Below are 18304 nucleotides of genomic sequence, written 5' to 3'. Positions count from 1 at the left end.
GGTGTAATAATTTCCTTTATCCCAGGTATGTCAAAAATCAGGCCTAAAGTAAATTGCCATGCTGTCCCCAGCTTTCATCCCACAGTGTATTAATTGTGGCCCAAAATTCATCATGTTCCAGATCATGTGTGCAGTTCTGTTTTCTGTCAAGTGCACAAACAAAACCATATATCCGGTAATTTTCAAAAACTACATTTGGACTACGCATAGGCTCCTTGTATAAAGCTAGAGCTCTGTATATTATACAGAAACTCAACAACTTACAGCTGACGTGCTCAAATAAATGTATTTAACATGGCGTGAAAATGTACAGAGCCCCAAGAGGAACATAGGCAGCAATAATAAAAATGTGTTTCTTGTGCACACCAGAAACTTAACTGTGCTCATGTGAAATTTTACCGTGCCGAGGAATATTTGAAGCTTAAATTCTGTTTGCAGGTCAAAATAGTCTTCAAAACATCATAAAAAAAACAAGTATGATAAAATCCAGATCCTGATCCTGCCATAGAAAAATCTTGACACATTTTCCCTTCTTTTCTTGATTCTTTCAACTGATATCAAGTATGTATTGATGACACAAGACAACTCTGAAGATTACTAAAAACATTATTCATCAAGTAAAACATTTATGCAGGTCCACATTATTATTTTTACTAATCAAACGTGGCCCTCTGAAAAAAGCTTGAACACCCCTGTTGTGTTCATTTGTAGCCAAGGATGAGCCACACCTGCTTTTGTGTGACCTTGTTATCCATTCCTCTATTCCAGTGACATATCCCATACAAAATTACCGTAATACTCCAGTTATAACCCACCTGCAAAAAAAAAACACACCACGTGACGTCAACTGTACCAAATTCCAGAGATTTTTGCAGGACAAAAGGAGCCTGTCTGGACGAAGGGAAGTCTCCCCGCACTGACTGCGGAGTGAGGAAGTAGCTGTTTTTACTGCAGGAATTATTCACTCTTGTTTGAAAGTAACCCCTGTGCCCCTCCGTTGGTGGATTAAAAAGGTACTTTGCACGTTGTTTATAACTTTATGTTTCGCTCGCCGATGTGTCTCGCGCATATCTTGTTGCACGCGCTATTGATTTTGAACATTCGAAATCTTCAGGAGCTCGCGCACATTCACTTATTACAGGAGTTTATTGGAACGCAAGAACATTAACGTAGAAAATTAATATTTTTGAATGTTTTGTGAGTTTGACACATCAAGTGACCAGTTTTTATGTTAGTGAGAAACATGTGGCTGTAGCCCCCGCAAACAAAAGTTACCTACATACGAACAACATGCGCTTAACATGGGGCAAACTTCTTATCTTCGTCAGCCATGTTACCTGGAGCTAGCTTACGTCTACTGTTACATTTGAAAGCCATACATAAACACTGTTTAAGCTTTGAATCACCTTTCTTAAAAAATTACAGATCGAAAACAAAGTAACTTGTACACAAATCAATCCGTTGTGAATAAATCAAAAACAGGGGATGTCGTATGAGCCCCCTATTGTTGTTTTGATGGCTTGTGAAGCAGCAAAACTCTTGTTACTGAATGTTTGCTCAGTTTACTGAAGCTTTCATTTAGTGACAGTTTTAAAATGTGCTTATTTTTTATTTTTTAAGTATTCATAAGTTAGAGAGAAGGGGTAAAACTACCAAAAATTACAAGTTTTTTTTTCACTGTTTGGCAAAGAGGTCCCATAAAAATATGCATCAGCACCCAAGACAAGTAAAGAAAGCTGTGTCTCCCTCTAGTGGTTAATGTATAGTTAATCACAGCTGATTACAATATAAAGTAGCCAAATGTTTTTTTCCCTGTATGTTTTTGTGTCCCAGGATGGCTACAAAACGTGGCATCAGACGCGATGAAGGCTTGATGATGATGCAGGAGCTTGATGACCGGCTAAAGGAGCAGGCTGACAAACTCGAGCATGTTCGCCTTGCTGCTGTTGACCTCAAGGACAATTTGTCAGGGGTACGGTTTGAAGGACAAAAAACTTTTTTTTTTTTATCGTAACAGGTCTATAAAAACCCATGTTTGAGCTCTTTTCTACTTTTCCCCCAAAACAGAGCACTGGTGATCTAACCAAGGCGATCACTGATCATCTGGAGTGGTTAAATCACTTGTCAGAGCGAGTGGAGACTCTTCATATGAACACAACTGTTTTTGTTCAGGTGAGGGTCAGGCGCAGGTATTGATGGGTCATGTATGCAAATGTTGGTGTAGAGTACAGTAGTGTCTTAAAAATTTGATACCAACTGGAATATAGTACTTCCATTTCAGTCTTTGTAGTTATTTGTAAATGTAAATTTGTAGTCAATCAAACTACCTCTAGAAGTTACCAGAAGGGACTGAAACAAATGAGGTGATCTCTGATCAAACAATAATACAACGGTTGAAACTTTCCTTTTCCCAGATGAATCCCAAGCCCCGTGCATGGGCAGGAAAACAGAGTTCCAAACATGGACACCGCTGGGGACGTTTTCACCAGAATGAGGATGCTCAGTCCGAGTATGGATGGTCTCCAATTCGCACTAGACGAAATAGTGATGCTGCCTCTGAAATGTCCTGTAACTGGTGACCTGGTCGACAGGCTTATAGATCACCTGTGGTTTCAAATTCAAAATGATTCAGAAAACCCTACTCTTTGCACATTTGTTTTTTGTTCCGAAACAATTTTATCTGTTACACCACAGAGTTTTAAACATGAGTAGAACTTCATATTTTATATCACCGTATCCCCTGTAATGTAATGTTGTTGTAGCTAGTTTTTAATTAAAGTGCACTTGACAAATATCAGTATCCAGTTTGATTTCCAAGGATCTTTTTTTTAAGTACAGTCTATCCAAACCATGTTTAAAAATAAAACTCATAACATATGTACTCTTGATAAAATTTAGTAAATGCTGTAACGTAAGGGATGCTTAAATATATCTTAGTGGTGAGTGGTGTGTTTCATGGAAATAACAAAAAAGGAAACCCCCAAAAAACATTGTGATTTAGTTGTTCCAAAGTCAAGACTGAAAACTTAACAAAACAGAACCCTTTAAATCAAGACTGCTTGACTTTCAAAAAAACTCGAAAGTGATGTTGTATTCTTGTTTTAGTCTTATTGCCTTTTTTCACTTAAAAAAGAGTTATTCAGTTTAACTTCATTGAACTTACAATATTTATTATTAACGTCGTATTTTTTTACGTTTCTTATTTTATTATTTACTTTTCATTTCTGTCTAAATCTTTCATACCAATTCTATTTCTTCCCTTACTTCCTGTTACCTTTGTTCTCCTGCTGTGGCATTTTTATGAATCACAATGTACATTTAAGTTTGTACCCTTTTTCTTGTCTAGACAACTTGTAAACCAATATTTTAAGTTGATATATGATACAGGTTTATTATTATTAGTAGTAGTAGTATTATTATTAATATTATTATTAATATTATTATTACACCTTTTCAGGGCTTGCAGAGCAAGGTTGTAATAGTTAACTAAAACGAAACTAAAAACAAAAACTAAAATTTGAAATACATTGCAGTTAACTCAAACTAATAAAAACTAGAAAAGAAAACAAAAACCACAAGTAAACTAAAACTGTATCTTGTGTTCACAAAGCTAACTGAAACTAACTAAAATGATAGACAAAATTCCCTTAGTTATAGTTTTTGACAATATTAATAGCCTTTTGGATTTGAATTAATCCGACACATTTTCCCAACCAATTTTAGACAGTTTTAGGCAGTTGTCAGTGCCGCACAGCACCATCACAGCGACGTATAGGGACGAGCTTGTTTACTGCACTGACTAGCTGTGCGCTGTGCTGCAACGAAACGTAGAGGAGCAATGAATTAGAGCATCTGTAATAGTTTAATTGTTACAGAGTCCAAGTTTTTATTGTATTTGAGTCCAAGTTTTTATTTATTGAAGCTCATATGGTATTGTTTTTTTATAATTTATGTTAATATTATTTTTATGTAATTTATGTCAACATTATTTTATATAATTGATGCTTATATTTTTTTTACTGTAAGTTTATATTATTTTCATGTGTTTAAGGCAGCAGCCAACATTTTGGTATCAGCATTGACTGAGCAGTGAGCACTATGTTGGACTTGAAAATAAACGGTATGACAAAATTTTTATTCTGACCTTTTTGAATCCTGCACCTGGTTAATAAGGTATGAAAAAACTAAACTAAAACTAAGCCTTGTTGCAAAAGTCAAAACTAAATAAAAACTAGAATGCCTGCTCTAAAACTAAAACTAAACTGTAATGGAAAATAAAATGTCAAAACTAACTAAAACTAAACTATAATGACAAACAAAAACTATCATAACCTTGTTGCAGAGTAGGTTCTACTGGATTTATTCCGAGTGTAAAGTCATTTTTTTTTAAAGGAAATAATCCACAACAACAACAACAACAAAAAGAATTCCCACGTTTGGACTTTGTGTTGAAAACAACTAACAGACACAGGTCTGAACCAAGGTTTCGTAACATGACCAACAAGTTTTTGACTGATGTAATGAGTGAGTAAAATGTGAAACCCGACACTCTGTGAATTGGGACCATTAAACGCAGTCTGTGTGGATGTAGGTCAGCACACTCCGCCTGTAGGGGGCGCTGCTGACTCTGCCCTATTTTGCAACTGTTCACGAGCGTTTTAAATAAAGCTTTGGCAGAGCGCGTGGGGTAATATTTCTGGGAGGAAGCTGTGACACGCTGAAGTAGCACTACCCTGTTTAAAGGGATCTTTTTCAACACTGCGTCGAATTTATTTTTGTATATCTATATTACACTTTAAACGGGTATCGAGTGAATCCCTGGAACAATGGCAGAAAGTGACTGGGATACCGTGACTGTGCTGAGGAAGAAGGGCCCGACCGCTGCCCAGTCCAAGTCCAAGCAGGTTGGAACGAGCGTCTCACGTCGTCACCGTTCAATGTTCTTTTTTTCCAGGCATAATTTTAACATGCGTCATTGTAATTTGCTTAAATATCACGGTAACTGACTTGTGTAGCGAGCTTCGCATATTTCCAATGACTGCTGTCGCTTTTGTGTGTCGAATTCCGAGCAAACGTCTACCATGCGTCGTTTCTTTTAACAACAGTGCACTAGAGAAAGGCTTACTAACCAGTTCACCAGAAAACTTTTGATTTTTCCCATCGTTGAAAACACAACAACTCTACTTCCTTTGAATTATTGGCTCTTTAACTGCAACATGAACTGTGAAGAAGCTATCCTAGTGCTACCGTTAGCTCGCTTTCGATATTTAATACCTTTATTAAACCTTGTCATACGTCTGATTATACAAGGTTATGCAACATAAAGTTCGTCAATATTAACAACGAACGATACTCCCTTTTCGAGAATGTAATAAAACAGAAAATATAAAGCTGTGTACATTTCTTACTTGCATTTAGTGCGTAAATATTGCTTGTAATTAATTTATAGTAGAATATGAAATATACATAGTTTATTTTTATATTAGTGTTATGTTTACACAACGCTATGCTGCTGTAACGCTATAAATGGCCTTGTTGTGGGCAAATAAAGAGATATGAGAGTTTCTCACCATAGTTAGTATCTACCGTTTGTTTACCCAAGGCAGGAAATTGTATTTTTAACTGCATGACAACACAATTAGATAGAGGCACTTCTAAAAATCCACAGCCACTCCTAAAACACACATATATTTCATTATAATGAATAGAGGACATGGTAGAATTTACAGCCAACACAAGAATTGTTTGAATAAGTTATAACATAGAAAAATAGATACATGAGGAATATGTTAAAGGAATCTGTGTTGGTATACAACATTGTCCTTAAGCAGGATTGTTTCTGTTATATTTTAACTTCTGTCCCACTTCGATACAAACATATTTGTTACTTATTAACTACAGGATTGGTAGAAAGAACTGTAATGGCCTCACATGAACCTGCACATGATGAAATCTGCTGTCAATGAAACATGATTGTGATCCACCCATATCCACCTTTCCTCTAGGCCATCACCTCTGCTCAGAGACGTGGAGAGGACATTGAGACAACCAAGAAATGTAAGTCATTTTTTAAAAAACAAACTGTTATGAACATTTCACCTACAGTAAAATGTTTGTAATCTCTGTGAGGGAAATTCAACACGCTGTGATTGTTGGGGTTTGTTTACTGAACTGTCTGATTCTCGTCACATAGGGTCTGCAGGGCAGAACAGACAGCACCTTGTGACAAAGAACACAGCCAAGCTGGACCGAGAGACAGAGGAGCTGCACCATGACAGGGTTACTCTGGAGGTGGGGAAGGTTATTCAGCAGGGCAGACAGGCTAAAGGCCTGACCCAGAAAGACCTGGCCACCGTGAGTACAAGACTCATCCAACAGAAATGATTAGAAAACAGACTAATTAGCTTTCCGCGACACCACTACTCTGTATATTCCAGCCCTGAGAAGAAATTAAACCTGGAGTGTTAAAAGTTTAAATAATTTGTAATTGATGTTTTCATCCAGAAAATTAACGAGAAGCCACAAGTCATTGCCGACTACGAGTGTGGGCGAGCAATCCCCAACAACCAAGTCATGGGCAAGATAGAGAGAGCAATCGGTAAGAAAACAGTTTGTTTTCAGTTTAATCTCTAAGCTGCCAGCTGTTTGATTCATATCTTCCTCATGTGTGAACAGGTATGAAGCTCCGTGGGAAGGATATTGGAAAGCCCATGGAGGCACCCACCAAGAAGAATTGAAGATAAAGCCTCGAAATCAGCCCCTCCCCTCGGTTCCCTCCTTCCCTGAAAACCCTGACCCCCTCCCCATTCTCTCCTCTCTCCTGTATCCCCTCCTCTTCCTGGGCTGATCTCACCTGAGTCCTGCTTGAGGACCAGGTGCTCCACTGCATCACACGCTGCAGACTGACAAGTCATCTTAAACACACTCTTTCTCTCTCTTTCTCTGTCGACCACATTATCTAATGAATGATCGAATGCATCACAAACTCTGACGCTCTGTGTATCTGGTTTCACTCACGTCTGCTTCGGCTTCAGCATGATGAATTCAGCCTTTTTGACTGCGGTGAGAAATCACTGAAAAGGTGGATTAATGTTCATGACCAATCAGACTAGTTTGACTAACGTTAACTGAGCATGATCTTAAGCCAAAGTGCTTGATTGCATCTCTGTTTCACACACTTCGGTGAGTGGGTGAATGTCATTACAGTTCTCAACTGTTTCAATGCTGTGCTTTGTTTTGATCTACAAATAAAGTTTGGCAAATCACAACATTTCTGGGTGTGAGTTTGTGGCCACAGGAGAATAAACCTGTTCCTTTTAATACACCTATGAAGAAATCTTTGCAGTGACACATATTCTGGCTGAAATATGTTTCAAAGTGCAGGATAATGAAATAACATTCTAGTTAACTGTGAAAGTTTCATATGACCACTTTATTTGTTAACTCATAGTAATTTTATGGAAAAATCAGTCACAAGGTGGTGTCAAACATACTTATGTCATTATTAAAAACTGATTAAAATAAAAGCTCACCTGTCGCTCAATTGTCTCTTGATACCAAATAAATGATCAGTTTTGTGCAGCTTTACGTACTACATAAACATCAGCAAACTGCTTCCTCTCAAAGAAAATGATCACCACTAGGGGACGATGTGGGGAAATATGTAAGGATTTTTTAAAATCAGGATCTGGAATTTATTAGGATTATTTTTCATATTCAGACTTTTGAATTGCAGAGGGCTTTTTCAACACTGTATCATTTTCATGTCCTTTTATGTTTTTTTTTTAACTTCACATGCTCATGCACATTGCTTGTCTCCAAAACTACAACAACAAACAAAAACATGAAAAAAGGTAGGCAGCAAATACAAAAGAATGTTGATACAAGTGGATAAAGACTAACATGCACATGTACATTATCTCTACATGTACACTTGTACATGTACTCATACCTTCATACATGCATATCTGCACACATATACCTAACCTGCTTTTACATACATTATATAGACATGATGCTGAGGTATACATCAGCTGTAAGAGTTCTTGAATTTATAGAGAATGTACAGAGCTTTAGTTACATGCAAGTAGCACAGTCCAAATATATTTTCACGAGATTTTACTGGATAAACTTTTGTTTTGTTTTGATTTGATTTGTTTTGTTTGTTCACTTGGCAGAAAATGTAAATATAAACAATTCAGAACATGATTCATTACATCAAAGTTTGGACAGTACAAAAATGAATGCAACTTTGTAACTGGAATCTGAATGTAGTACCATATTTAGCCACTAGATGTAGCCACACTATTTAAAATAGCAAACGTTTTTAATCGAGGTAGAAATGCAAACTTCATTCTTTTTGTATCTGCCAACTCACTTTGATTTGTCTTTTACTTTTTTCAAATTGAATAGCGATTTGATTTTTAAGATGCTCTGTTCAATTTATCTCTTTGTTTCATTTTGTTTAGTTGTTAGTTTGTTGTTAATTCGTTGGTTAAACCTTGAGATACAGCCATGCAGCCATAAGAGTGAAATATGAAGAATGAAAGCTGTTTTTCTGGAGTCATAAACTTCAATCAAAAGACATTTTGGCAAAAAGATTTTAAAAAAATTGTTTGATAATACTGGTGAAAACATTTTTTTTTTTTTTGCAAATCTTTCAATCTCTCTTTTTGAAAAGCTGTCTTCAAAACTCCCATCAAAAGAACTGATACATGGTCAAATCAGCTGCTTAAATGAAAAATTAGAAATTCAGATGCCGTACAAAACTTTTTGTTGGATGGACCTTGAGATAGCTCTAAGTAGCTCTTATTGCAGTGCTTTTCTTTTCTCTGCAGCACTCCTCTTCCTACAACCATGCCTTATTGATTTGCGGATTACTCTTGCTGGTGGTAAGGCCGCCTTCTGTTGTATTAAACATTCATGGGCCCTCATTGTTGCAGAATAACAAAAGCAGCTCGGTGAGAGGGGAAGTGCAAGTGGGGCAGAACACGCTCAGGCTCAAGGACTTGAACGTGGAGGGTTGTCTTGACGGGAGTTTGAAGGCCGGTGGAGTGTGAAGGACCAGGAGGGAAAGTAAAGAGGACGGGATCAGGAATTGGGGGATATTTTATTCAACATCACTGAGGCTGTTTGGCCAGTCAGGAGACTAACACTGAAAACAATAAAGTATCATCTTTAAAAAACTCTTTTTTGGGGGGTTGTTTTTAAATGTTTTTTTTTTCTTTACTAAATTCCTCGATAGCTCTCCTCTGCACCAGCTCAGCCAGCCTACTCAGCATGAAATATTCAGGCTGTTAATGGGGTGAATACATAAGCATGGCTAAAATATGAAGAGGGGGACAGTTTGTGCTGTGTCATCAGTGGTTTGAACTGAGTACCACATTTCCATAAACTGTGATTTGGCAGTGTTATCAGTGAGTTTTCACATAAGCACCAGACACGTAGACATTTGCTGCAAAACGAATTATTTACAAACTTCAAGTCTCTGTCAAGACTACCTGTTTGATGTTGATTGCAGTGACACCTGTGGCCGAAATCAATAAGGTTTCTGTGGGATTAAGACTGTTTCCTGTAAGCGCAATCATTAACTGTTATAAGGACGTGACTCTTGCGAAGACGAGCATTTGCTTTTCAAGTTTATTTTTCTTCATTCAACACACATTTTCCCAGGATGCAAAGCAAGGAGGTAATGTTTTTATTTGTAGTTACATAGCGCTACTTTTTCCAAAAATGTCAGCAAGAAAACTTTGTAAAATACCTTTGCATCACTCCTTGTTTTGATGTTCAGCCATCCCCTCCAGCACAAATAAACATACTGTTTTGATCTTCTCTGTTAAATGATGTCTCTGACAGCAGGTAGTTTGAGCTGTTTTCACGTTTCAGCTGCAGGAGGTTTCACTTGTCTTTGTTTTCCTCTCCTCATGTCCAGCTCTGAAGTTGGTGCTCTAGGAGGCATATTTGCTGGTAGAAAGTATGCAGCCTCCTGACCGGCCGGTGTTCACTGGACAAACAAAGGAGGGAGCCTTGCTGTTGTTACCAGGGGGTTATTTGGATTCCTGCTCAACAGGCTGCTTTGCTCTCTGCATCTGTGTGTGTGTGTGTGTGTGTGTGTGTGTGTGTGTGTGTGTGTGTGTGTGTGTGTGTGTGTGTGTGTGTGTGTGTGTGTGTGTGTGTGTGAAAGAGAGAGGGAGACAGAGACCGGGTGTGTTTCTGGAAATGCCACTCCATTGGTTAAAACACCATAGCAACATAGTTCCACCTATGACAAGCAGGCAGTCGTTGGTTTTTGAAGGGGCGACGGGAAGCAGGAAAGCTGTATGGGGGGTGTATGAGGGGGTAACATCGGGGTCTGTTTTGCCCTGAGGGTGCAAACTCAAATTGAGATTCTTCTACATGTTTAACCTGTTGTCTTGATCTGTGAGGAGCACTATCTTCAACAAAAACAACAGACGCTTTGAGTTTTTGGGGCTTTGGTTTTTACTCTCATGTCTTCTATTGGTTTGAAAATCGCTCTCATTCCTTCAAAATGCACCTCAAAAATATACAAATACTTTAAAAAATGCATTAACTAAAAAACTAAAATCATACATTGAAACATCTGATTATATACTGTCAGAGTAACGCACAGTGAGCAGGTGGTTATAGGGGATAGAATCTGTCATTTACATCTTGGTCTTGCTCACCCTGTTCGGATTCTGATTTGTATTACCACCTGCTCACTTTACATTACCAAGTGTATTACCAGAGTACCAATAAAGCAATCAGTAGCAACAAGTTGACACAGTTTTAAAGATTATTTTAATAATTTTAAAGTGATATATTTAAGCAGCTAAAAGAAATACATCCAGTTTCATCGTTTGTAACTTTAACATCTCATCAGATCCCTTAGCGTATGACACTGCAACCTACTTTTTAGATGACCAAGTTTGTTTTCCACCAGATTTTGTGGAGATTGTCACTGCTATGAGTTTTGACCAATGAACATTTAATTGACGTAGTCCTTGTGAAATCAAACATTTTTTTCTGACACAGAGTTTTGAAAACCATTTTGAAAACCAAGTCATAGCCCGTATATAGAGTGGGCAGCGTGGCTCCGCCATTTACCATTGTATGGTTTTGAAGACAAAATTCCCCCGTCACAGGCACAGCCATTGAAGAAGTTGTGCAGCCAGAGTCTGCGCAGTAGAGACTGTGAGGGATTCTGAGAGAATCTGAGTGAAGCCGGGTGACGAAAATAATTATTATTTCCTTTCTTTTGAGAGTCTAATCACTTCTTGACTCTACCGATTGACACATTTTAGAATCCCCGAAAAAAATACACGGGAACGGCAGCTGTCAATCATCGTTAAACGTGACATAAAACCTTGTTTTTAACCTCTTTTAACTAATGAAAATAAAACTTTTCATAAAAAAGAGGACTTGTATACAAGACAGCCAAATGATATTTTCAAATCACAACAATCAGACGTGAGAAACATTTCTACGAGGAGTATTAATTTTTTTCAAGTTTGACCACAGCCCATCTGGAATGACTGGAAAGACAGATTTTTTTTACCTATACTGCAGCCAGCCACCAGGGGGAGCAGTTTTTGTGGTGACCTCACTTTGAGCCGAGCAAGATGACATCCATTTTCTTTTACAGTCTATGGTTTCAGTCAAGTCAGCCATGCCCTTATATAGACAAAACTTGTACGTTAGAAAACCTTAAAAAAAATAATAAGTTATACGAATATTCACCACCTAGATAGAGAAATTACCTATTTAGACCCAAACTATTCTCTATGAACCAAGTTTGTGTTTGCTGGGAAAATCATCTTTTTTAAAATATTTGTGTTGATTTCACTAAAACCCGGTGGTCACGAGAGGAACTACAGTTTTAACATTTCTGCACAAGGTTCATTTTTCTAGATTGAGGGCTGCTGCTCTGTTTTGACCAATCAGATAGAAGTATTTAACTCAACTGAACTGGGTGATAATCTTATATAAAAAACAAGCTCCAAAAACTGTTTTTCATTTGTTACCCATGATTGCTTTTTTGGATACTGTCTTTATTCTGCCTTTGTAATTGATGCCAATATTTAAAACCCTATGCATCAAACCATGTTAAGACACAAAACAAAACTTTTTCGGTGAATATGTCCAAACTGAAATTATTGTTTCCTTACTTTAAGCTTTAAACACCAAAATAAAAAGATCAAAGAGCAGATTTTACTGTGAGAAAATATATGCACAGTTTATTGATAGATGCAAACACAAAATAATTCAAATCAACAATGTATTAGTTGTGAGTTTGACCATGTTTTTTTCTCTTCAGTGTTGATACATCAGTCCGCTGTGGACAGAAACCTGCATGCAGGCTGGCTAACTCTTGCTACAATGGATTTTATCAGGAAAAAAAAGTGAAACACCCAGGACATGAAGTTTTCTCTGGAGTCCACATGGGACACAGGAGGCAACAAATAAAACAGGCCCAGCTGCTGTTACGCCAAGGAATAAGCCACATAGGAAAATAAACAGAGGAATCCAGTGAGTACTACAGAATAACAAATTACATCATAAATATTTTTAACTGCTGCTCATATTCCACAGCTTCTTAAGACCTGCTCGGGCTCATTTTTTTATCATCTACAAATCACTGTACAAAACTGTTTCTGGAACATTCTGTGAAAGGCCAGTTTCACAAAGGACGAATGATCGGTGATATTTACATTTGGCTTAGGAGTCACTGATACACGTATTTGTACAAAGTAAAACAAAAGGCACTGTGACAAATGTTGAAATATCAACATGAAGGGGGAAAAAAGGGCATCTTTTCAGGAGAGGCGATCGTTTAAGAATCTCTTAGATTTTTTGAGGAAAACAAAAAGATGAATTGTGTGTTCAACACGAAAAACAGCACCATGTACACGTTTATCAACAGGTTCACAAGAGATGCAACAGTGTTAACCTGGCAGGGATCTTATATGTCTATCAAGATATCAAACAAAATAAAAGTTAGCTGCACATTTATGGAGATGCCACACAGCGTACTTTGCAAATCTGGCGGATTCAAAGGGTGGTTATGATTGATTAGCTTTCTCTTAATCGCTAACAATAAATACACAAATGCAGTGTCAGACATGAAACTTTGGTAAGTGTGTTAAAAATTTATGGATGCTGTCTTTTCTTGATGGCAGCATCAGTAGTCAGTAGAGGAGTGGTTTAGTGATTGGTCCGTAAAACCTAAAAACAGCTGATTCTCGCTAATTGGTTAAATTGATGGGACACTGATAGTGGACGGCTAGCTTGATGCTGAACTCTCATGCATGTAGCAGTAGCACAAACAGGTGGGTGGTTCACAGTATGTCCAAAAGACCCGTCCATAGTGTTTAGACATTGATTTTCACTCTTTGTTCTTTTTGTTCAGTCATTAGCGGTCACTTTATCGAGTAGAGCAGTTCGGCCGTGTGGCACAGCGACAGAGGATGAGCCGTGGAAAAGTACTGACAGCACAACCAGTCCTCAAGCTCTGCGTTCCTCTCCGGCTCCAGCGACCGCTCTGCGAACTTCATCATCAGCAGCGCCCGCTTCACATCCAGCCAGTTCAGGAGCCCTTCGTGACGGGATCCTCCGACAAAACCTCCCCCGCCGTGTCCATGTCTCTCCCACTGCTGCTCCATCAAATCCTTCCTGGGGCCCCACAGGAGACTCTGCAGAATGCGCTTCGCCTCCTGGATGTGGATGCGCTTGATGGGGTCAGGTTGGAGCAGCAGCTGAGCCAGCCTCTGGAGCCCGGTTGAGTAAAGGGACACAGAGGGGATTTGGGGTAAGTCCTCGCAGCGGTAGTCTTGCTCCCTCAGAGCTGGACTCACCTCAAACGGGTTGGGTTGATGGAGGAGTTCGTAGATCAAGATGCCGGTCTGGAACTCGTCGAATTTACGGTACTGTGCTGCCGAGACGATCTCTGGCGCCAGTCTTGCATGGTCGCGTTTGATGCGAGGATCTACTGTTACTGATGCAGCGTCCTCAGAGGAGCGGCGCTTAGCTTTAGCGAAGTTGCTAATGAGCAGCCGAGGAAGGTGACGCTGAACATCTACACCACTGGAACCGTTACTGCTGTTACTGTCAGTGGAGTTTTGCTTGTGTAACTGTGACATTTTTTTCTGGTGGGGTACGAGCAAAAGGTTTTCAAGGCAGAGGTCTCTGTGCGTGACGCCGTGCTCTTTCAGGTGCTCCAAACCATTGCAGAGCTGCAGGAGGAGGAAACACACACGGCGCTCGTACACCTCCGGCTGAGCTTTATGGAACGCCTGCCACTCCCGGACAAAGTCAGCAGCTGTCTGCTGAGGGATCTCTGGGGTGATGACCACCACACGTTCTCTGTCCACCTGGGGTCCGGACACATGCGTGGAAGACTGAGGCAGGGATGGAGCTGGTGCGGTGGGAGCGGAGACTTCCTCAGACGGCAGCATGCTCTGGGGAACACAAGCGAGGAAGTGTCCACAGTCCTGCTGCAGGTTGAAGTGGGGCGGCATGCTCTGCTGCACTGACAGGCTGTAGAGATGACTCTGTTTGGACTCTGTGGACGGACTCTTACAGATCTGGAGAGGAGGGGGAGGAGGGGGAGGAGGGTGAAGAGAAAGGGAGGGGTTGAGGATTGAAAAAACAGACGGGAAGGAAAAGGAGCCAAGAAATACAAGAAAGGGATTTTTGTTAGCAAGACTCACAGACCAAGGCCAATTCAGTCCTGTTCAAGTGAAAGCAAAGTCTTCGAAGTGGTTTAAAACTCTGACCTAAAAAGCGGCAACACAGTTTTTCTTTAAAGACACCAGTACACAAGTTGATACCTTCACTACACTCAGCTTGTGCACAAGTAAACCACTCAAGCTCTGGGTCTCTGCCTTTCAGATTTAAGAAAAGAAAATCTGTAACAAACACAAATTGTGTCTGATAATATTTGGGTATGTTATCATTGTGTTCCAGGACTCAGATTTACAAATATAATCTCTCTATGGGATTATTTTGGCTAAAATCTGCTTTCATGAGGCCGAAGTTTCAGATGGCAACACAATGGAAAAACGCCTTCATGTAAAGCCATTCATTTTTATGCTGATGATCTCATACTGAGTGGTGCGAATTAGGCTTTCTACCTCTTGAAAACTTATTACAGTCAGACTTTATCGTTGTACTGACATTCTACCTTTCTGTCAAGTTGTCATCCACCATCACTGATACTGATACAAAAACCATAAGTAAAACCCTCACATCTCATCTAGAACCTATTCACTCATCGATCATACGTTCAGACACTTTGGCGTCGTTAAAGGAAGAAGCCCATCCAACAATTAGGGTTGTACTGATACCCATACCTGGGCTTGCAAGTTGCCATCAGAGCTGTTGGTGAATCAAGTATGAACTACCTTCAAACTGCCGGGCTGCAGTAGCCTCCTTCATGCTATTTTAGCTCTGTCTAGCAAAAATGCACGGACCTACCAGTGTTGATGATGTTGCACAAGCACATGGTTGTTGTTAACACAGAACAGCATAGAAATAAGTTGCACAGATCTGTCCCATTCATCGGCTTTTTGTCACTGATATCCAATCCTACTGAGTCCGTACCAGTCCAGTACTTGCTACCAAGATTGGGATTGCGCATTCCATTCAAACATTTTACTCAGACTATTTAATCTAATCCACTACTCTTCCTAAACCACATCAGAGACAGTTAGGTCCAAAAGACGCAGAAAAGGCTTTTGACAAGGTTAATTAGGATCTCTTAAAAGTAGTGCTTAAAAAAAAACGATTTCAAAAAGTCACTTAATTACTGGGCAACGTTTCTTCACATAACACCACTCACTGCAATCACCACCAATCAAAAATGTCCCGATCTTCAGTATTGGATTGAAGTTGACGTTGGTATTTTTTAATTGATTGGTGAGTGGCATTTGTTTCCCGACCAGGCTCTACCATTATGAATCACACACCATCTCATTAGAGTTGTGTTCAGAGCTGCCTTGGATTGAAGCGTTCTGTAACGCATGCACACAACTTTAAGAGCCTCATATCGAGAGCATGTAAAACAAATTAAATGACTTCTTTAAGTGTGCAGCTCTACTCTCTTGCCTCTTTGGCAAAATTTATCTTGGCAAACCTTAATATTGGACTTGGTATCAGCAGATATTCAATACTAAAAAAGGGAGTCTTTATCCGGAGCAAAAAATGCTGATTGGGACATTCTGTCTGCCAATGACATAATATCATAATGTTTCACTCTGAACACAGGAACTAGGCAGGGATACCCACTCTTGTTATTTGCCATCTGCATTGAGCTTCTTGTTCAAAATCTTTAAATCAGTCTTCAAGCTGACGATACGCTCCTGTATCTACAAAATCTATCAGATTGCCATCCAACTCATGAACAGTGTTCCATAATCGCTGACCATTCCATCGACAGTCTAAATCTACTTTTTTCCACTCTGTCCTAATGGTTGGGATGTATCCTTAACTCCACTTCACACCCTTTGCACTGCTAACATCGCTTACTTGGGAATCAACAATTTTATCCTCCTTTTTAAGACAAGCAAAGATGATCTCCAATGCTGGATGACCCTTGCAATATCACTAATTGGCAGGATAGCTTTTTAATATGACCATAGACCCAGGACCTAAGTTGACCCAAGATTCTTAAACTTTAACAACGCATCATGAAATCTGAGCAGATCCAGTTAAAATTGAACCTTATCAAAAGGTCAGAATTAGCATACTATCCAAAAATGTCCGTATACTTTTACACCATTGGGAGATGTGTGTGAATGTGCGTGTGAGTGTGTGGCCTTGCAGCAGGGTTTGTCTGACTGTAAATCCTGCCTGGAATCTGAAGATTAATTGAGCCTTAGGATATTACACAAGAGTGTGGGCACACACGCCGTGGCACAACACTCACTGTACAAACAGCCGCTGCTTTGTACAGCACATGACTTTTGGACAAAGGTCAATGGGGCTGGATCCACACCCTTCTTCTAGGTTGTTTACACGACATTCCCTGAAGGTTTGTTCTGCAGCAGAGTCATCCCATTTCTAACTCAAGGACAAGCAACACCGCCGCCCTTTTTAAATCTCTTAATCTGCCAATTTACAACACCTACTGTGAGATGTATATCTTTAACAGTGGAGGAGTGAGCTGAACTAAACTCCCCTGTAAACAAAACTAAGTAGAGAACAAATCACAGGTGTTCTGGGGTTACCTTCACAGCGTAGGAGTTGCTGGGATCTGAAGCACAGGCAGCAGAATAGTAGACAGCATCACCAGCATTGCAGCTCGGCTTGTTGGATGTGAGCCTGAACAGAGACCAGTTACTCTCCTCAAACCTCAGCGGGTTCCTCTGGGAGCGAGTGAAGTGATCCTCACATTTAAGAGCCAAGCGCCGCAGAGACTCAGCGTACAGGCCTCCCAGTTTGGAGTACACTCCCTCCCTGCTGTCTATGTTACTGAGGAGAGTCTGGAGCTGCAGGCTTGAGCCTAAATTTGGGGCCAGACCCGGTTCTGAAGCCGAGAAGGGGGCGCTGAGCTGTGGAGAAGAGGAGCAGGTAATGCTGCTTCGACAATGGACACCCAAACGCCCGTGAGTCTTCAGAGGCTCGTCCAGAGTGCGGGACCTGGAGGATCGGCCCGTCAAGGCATGGCATCGCTCCAGAGACTCATTGGAAGAGAAAATGGGTCGGGGATCAACTGGGCTGGACGGCAAACTGGACCGAGAGGAGACATCAGCAGGCCGACACACGTTGCTCTCTGAACCAGTGAATGGGAGGCGTGGGTAGGCTCGGACAAAGGGTTTCCCGTTTGCACTGTCTGGGGCTGACACCGTGCGGTTGACCATCTTCTTCTCAGGGAGTGGAGGTGGCTGGTTGCTGATGCTGTTGAAGGAGGGGGGATGAGGAGATGCAGGAGCTGAAGCAGCTGGACTCCTGGTGAATGGAGAGGAGCAGGACATCCGTGATGCATCCCGAGATCCTGGAAGATAGAAGAGTGTGTCATCAGCATATTGCCTGATCGTATGCTGGAATAAGGGGAACAAAAGAAGCTTTACTGCTAATGAGTACTGCTAAAGTTGAAAGCTAATATCTTATATATCGATGTATAGTCCATGCAAACTCAATGAAAACCAAAATACCTCAATTCAATACTACCTGGATTCAGATTGGTCAAAATATTGGGGCTGGGACGATATACTTTTGTTGCGATTCAATTCTATGACGATTTTTGGAGTGCCGATTTGATTTAAATTGTGATTCTTTGATAATTACAATTTTTAGTTTGCTTTTT

The 18304-nt window shown here is 40.0% G+C and overlaps 2 protein-coding genes and 1 long non-coding RNA gene across 5 annotated transcripts in view; 2 read left to right on the top strand and 1 right to left on the bottom strand.

The window, feature by feature from the left end:
* Window positions 1-871: 871 nt before the first annotated feature.
* Window positions 872-2796, top strand: LOC141805739 (uncharacterized). Its single transcript, XR_012599727.1, has 4 exons — window positions 872-1013; window positions 1834-1972; window positions 2068-2172; window positions 2415-2796. It is a non-coding gene; the product is annotated as an uncharacterized LOC141805739 (long non-coding RNA).
* Window positions 2797-4651: 1855 nt separating this feature from the next.
* edf1 (endothelial differentiation-related factor 1) lies at window positions 4652-7230 on the top strand. The gene is made up of 5 exons (XM_074689688.1): window positions 4652-4904; window positions 6006-6057; window positions 6194-6354; window positions 6505-6598; window positions 6676-7230. Exons 1-5 carry the CDS (start codon window positions 4827-4829, stop codon window positions 6735-6737), a joined length of 447 nt encoding a protein of 148 aa, XP_074545789.1. The 5' UTR covers window positions 4652-4826; the 3' UTR covers window positions 6738-7230.
* A 5000-nt stretch (window positions 7231-12230) lies between these two features.
* prag1 (PEAK1 related, kinase-activating pseudokinase 1) overlaps window positions 12231-18304 on the bottom strand; it is a 73012-nt gene continuing 66938 nt past the window's right edge. For all 3 annotated transcript variants that reach the window (XM_074690321.1, XM_074690319.1, XM_074690318.1), the window contains 2 exons: window positions 17226-17992; window positions 12231-14582 (listed from right to left, as the gene is read on the bottom strand). In XM_074690321.1, coding sequence (XP_074546422.1) covers window positions 13419-14582; window positions 17226-17992 — 1931 coding nt within the window. In that variant the 3' untranslated portion in view covers window positions 12231-13418. The remainder of the gene's footprint in view (window positions 14583-17225; window positions 17993-18304) is intronic.

Source organism: Halichoeres trimaculatus, unplaced genomic scaffold (genome assembly GCF_033239565.1).
Source record: "Halichoeres trimaculatus isolate MK-OKI-2021-1 unplaced genomic scaffold, fHalTri1.1 fHalTri1_scaffold_16, whole genome shotgun sequence".
NCBI classification, from domain to species: Eukaryota; Metazoa; Chordata; class Actinopteri; order Labriformes; family Labridae; genus Halichoeres; species Halichoeres trimaculatus.
This window is presented reverse-complemented; position numbering and strand designations above follow the sequence as displayed.

Excerpts from the sequence above, each read along its gene's own strand:
- edf1 (XM_074689688.1), top strand. The coding sequence starts at position 4,827 with ATGGCAGAAAGTGACTGGGATACCGTGACTGTGCTGAGGAAGAAGGGC. Across the intron at positions 6,058-6,193 it reads CATTGAGACAACCAAGAAAT|GGTCTGCAGGGCAGAACAGA; the intron begins GTAAGTCATTTT and ends CTCGTCACATAG. Across the intron at positions 6,599-6,675 it reads CAAGATAGAGAGAGCAATCG|GTATGAAGCTCCGTGGGAAG; the intron begins GTAAGAAAACAG and ends ATGTGTGAACAG.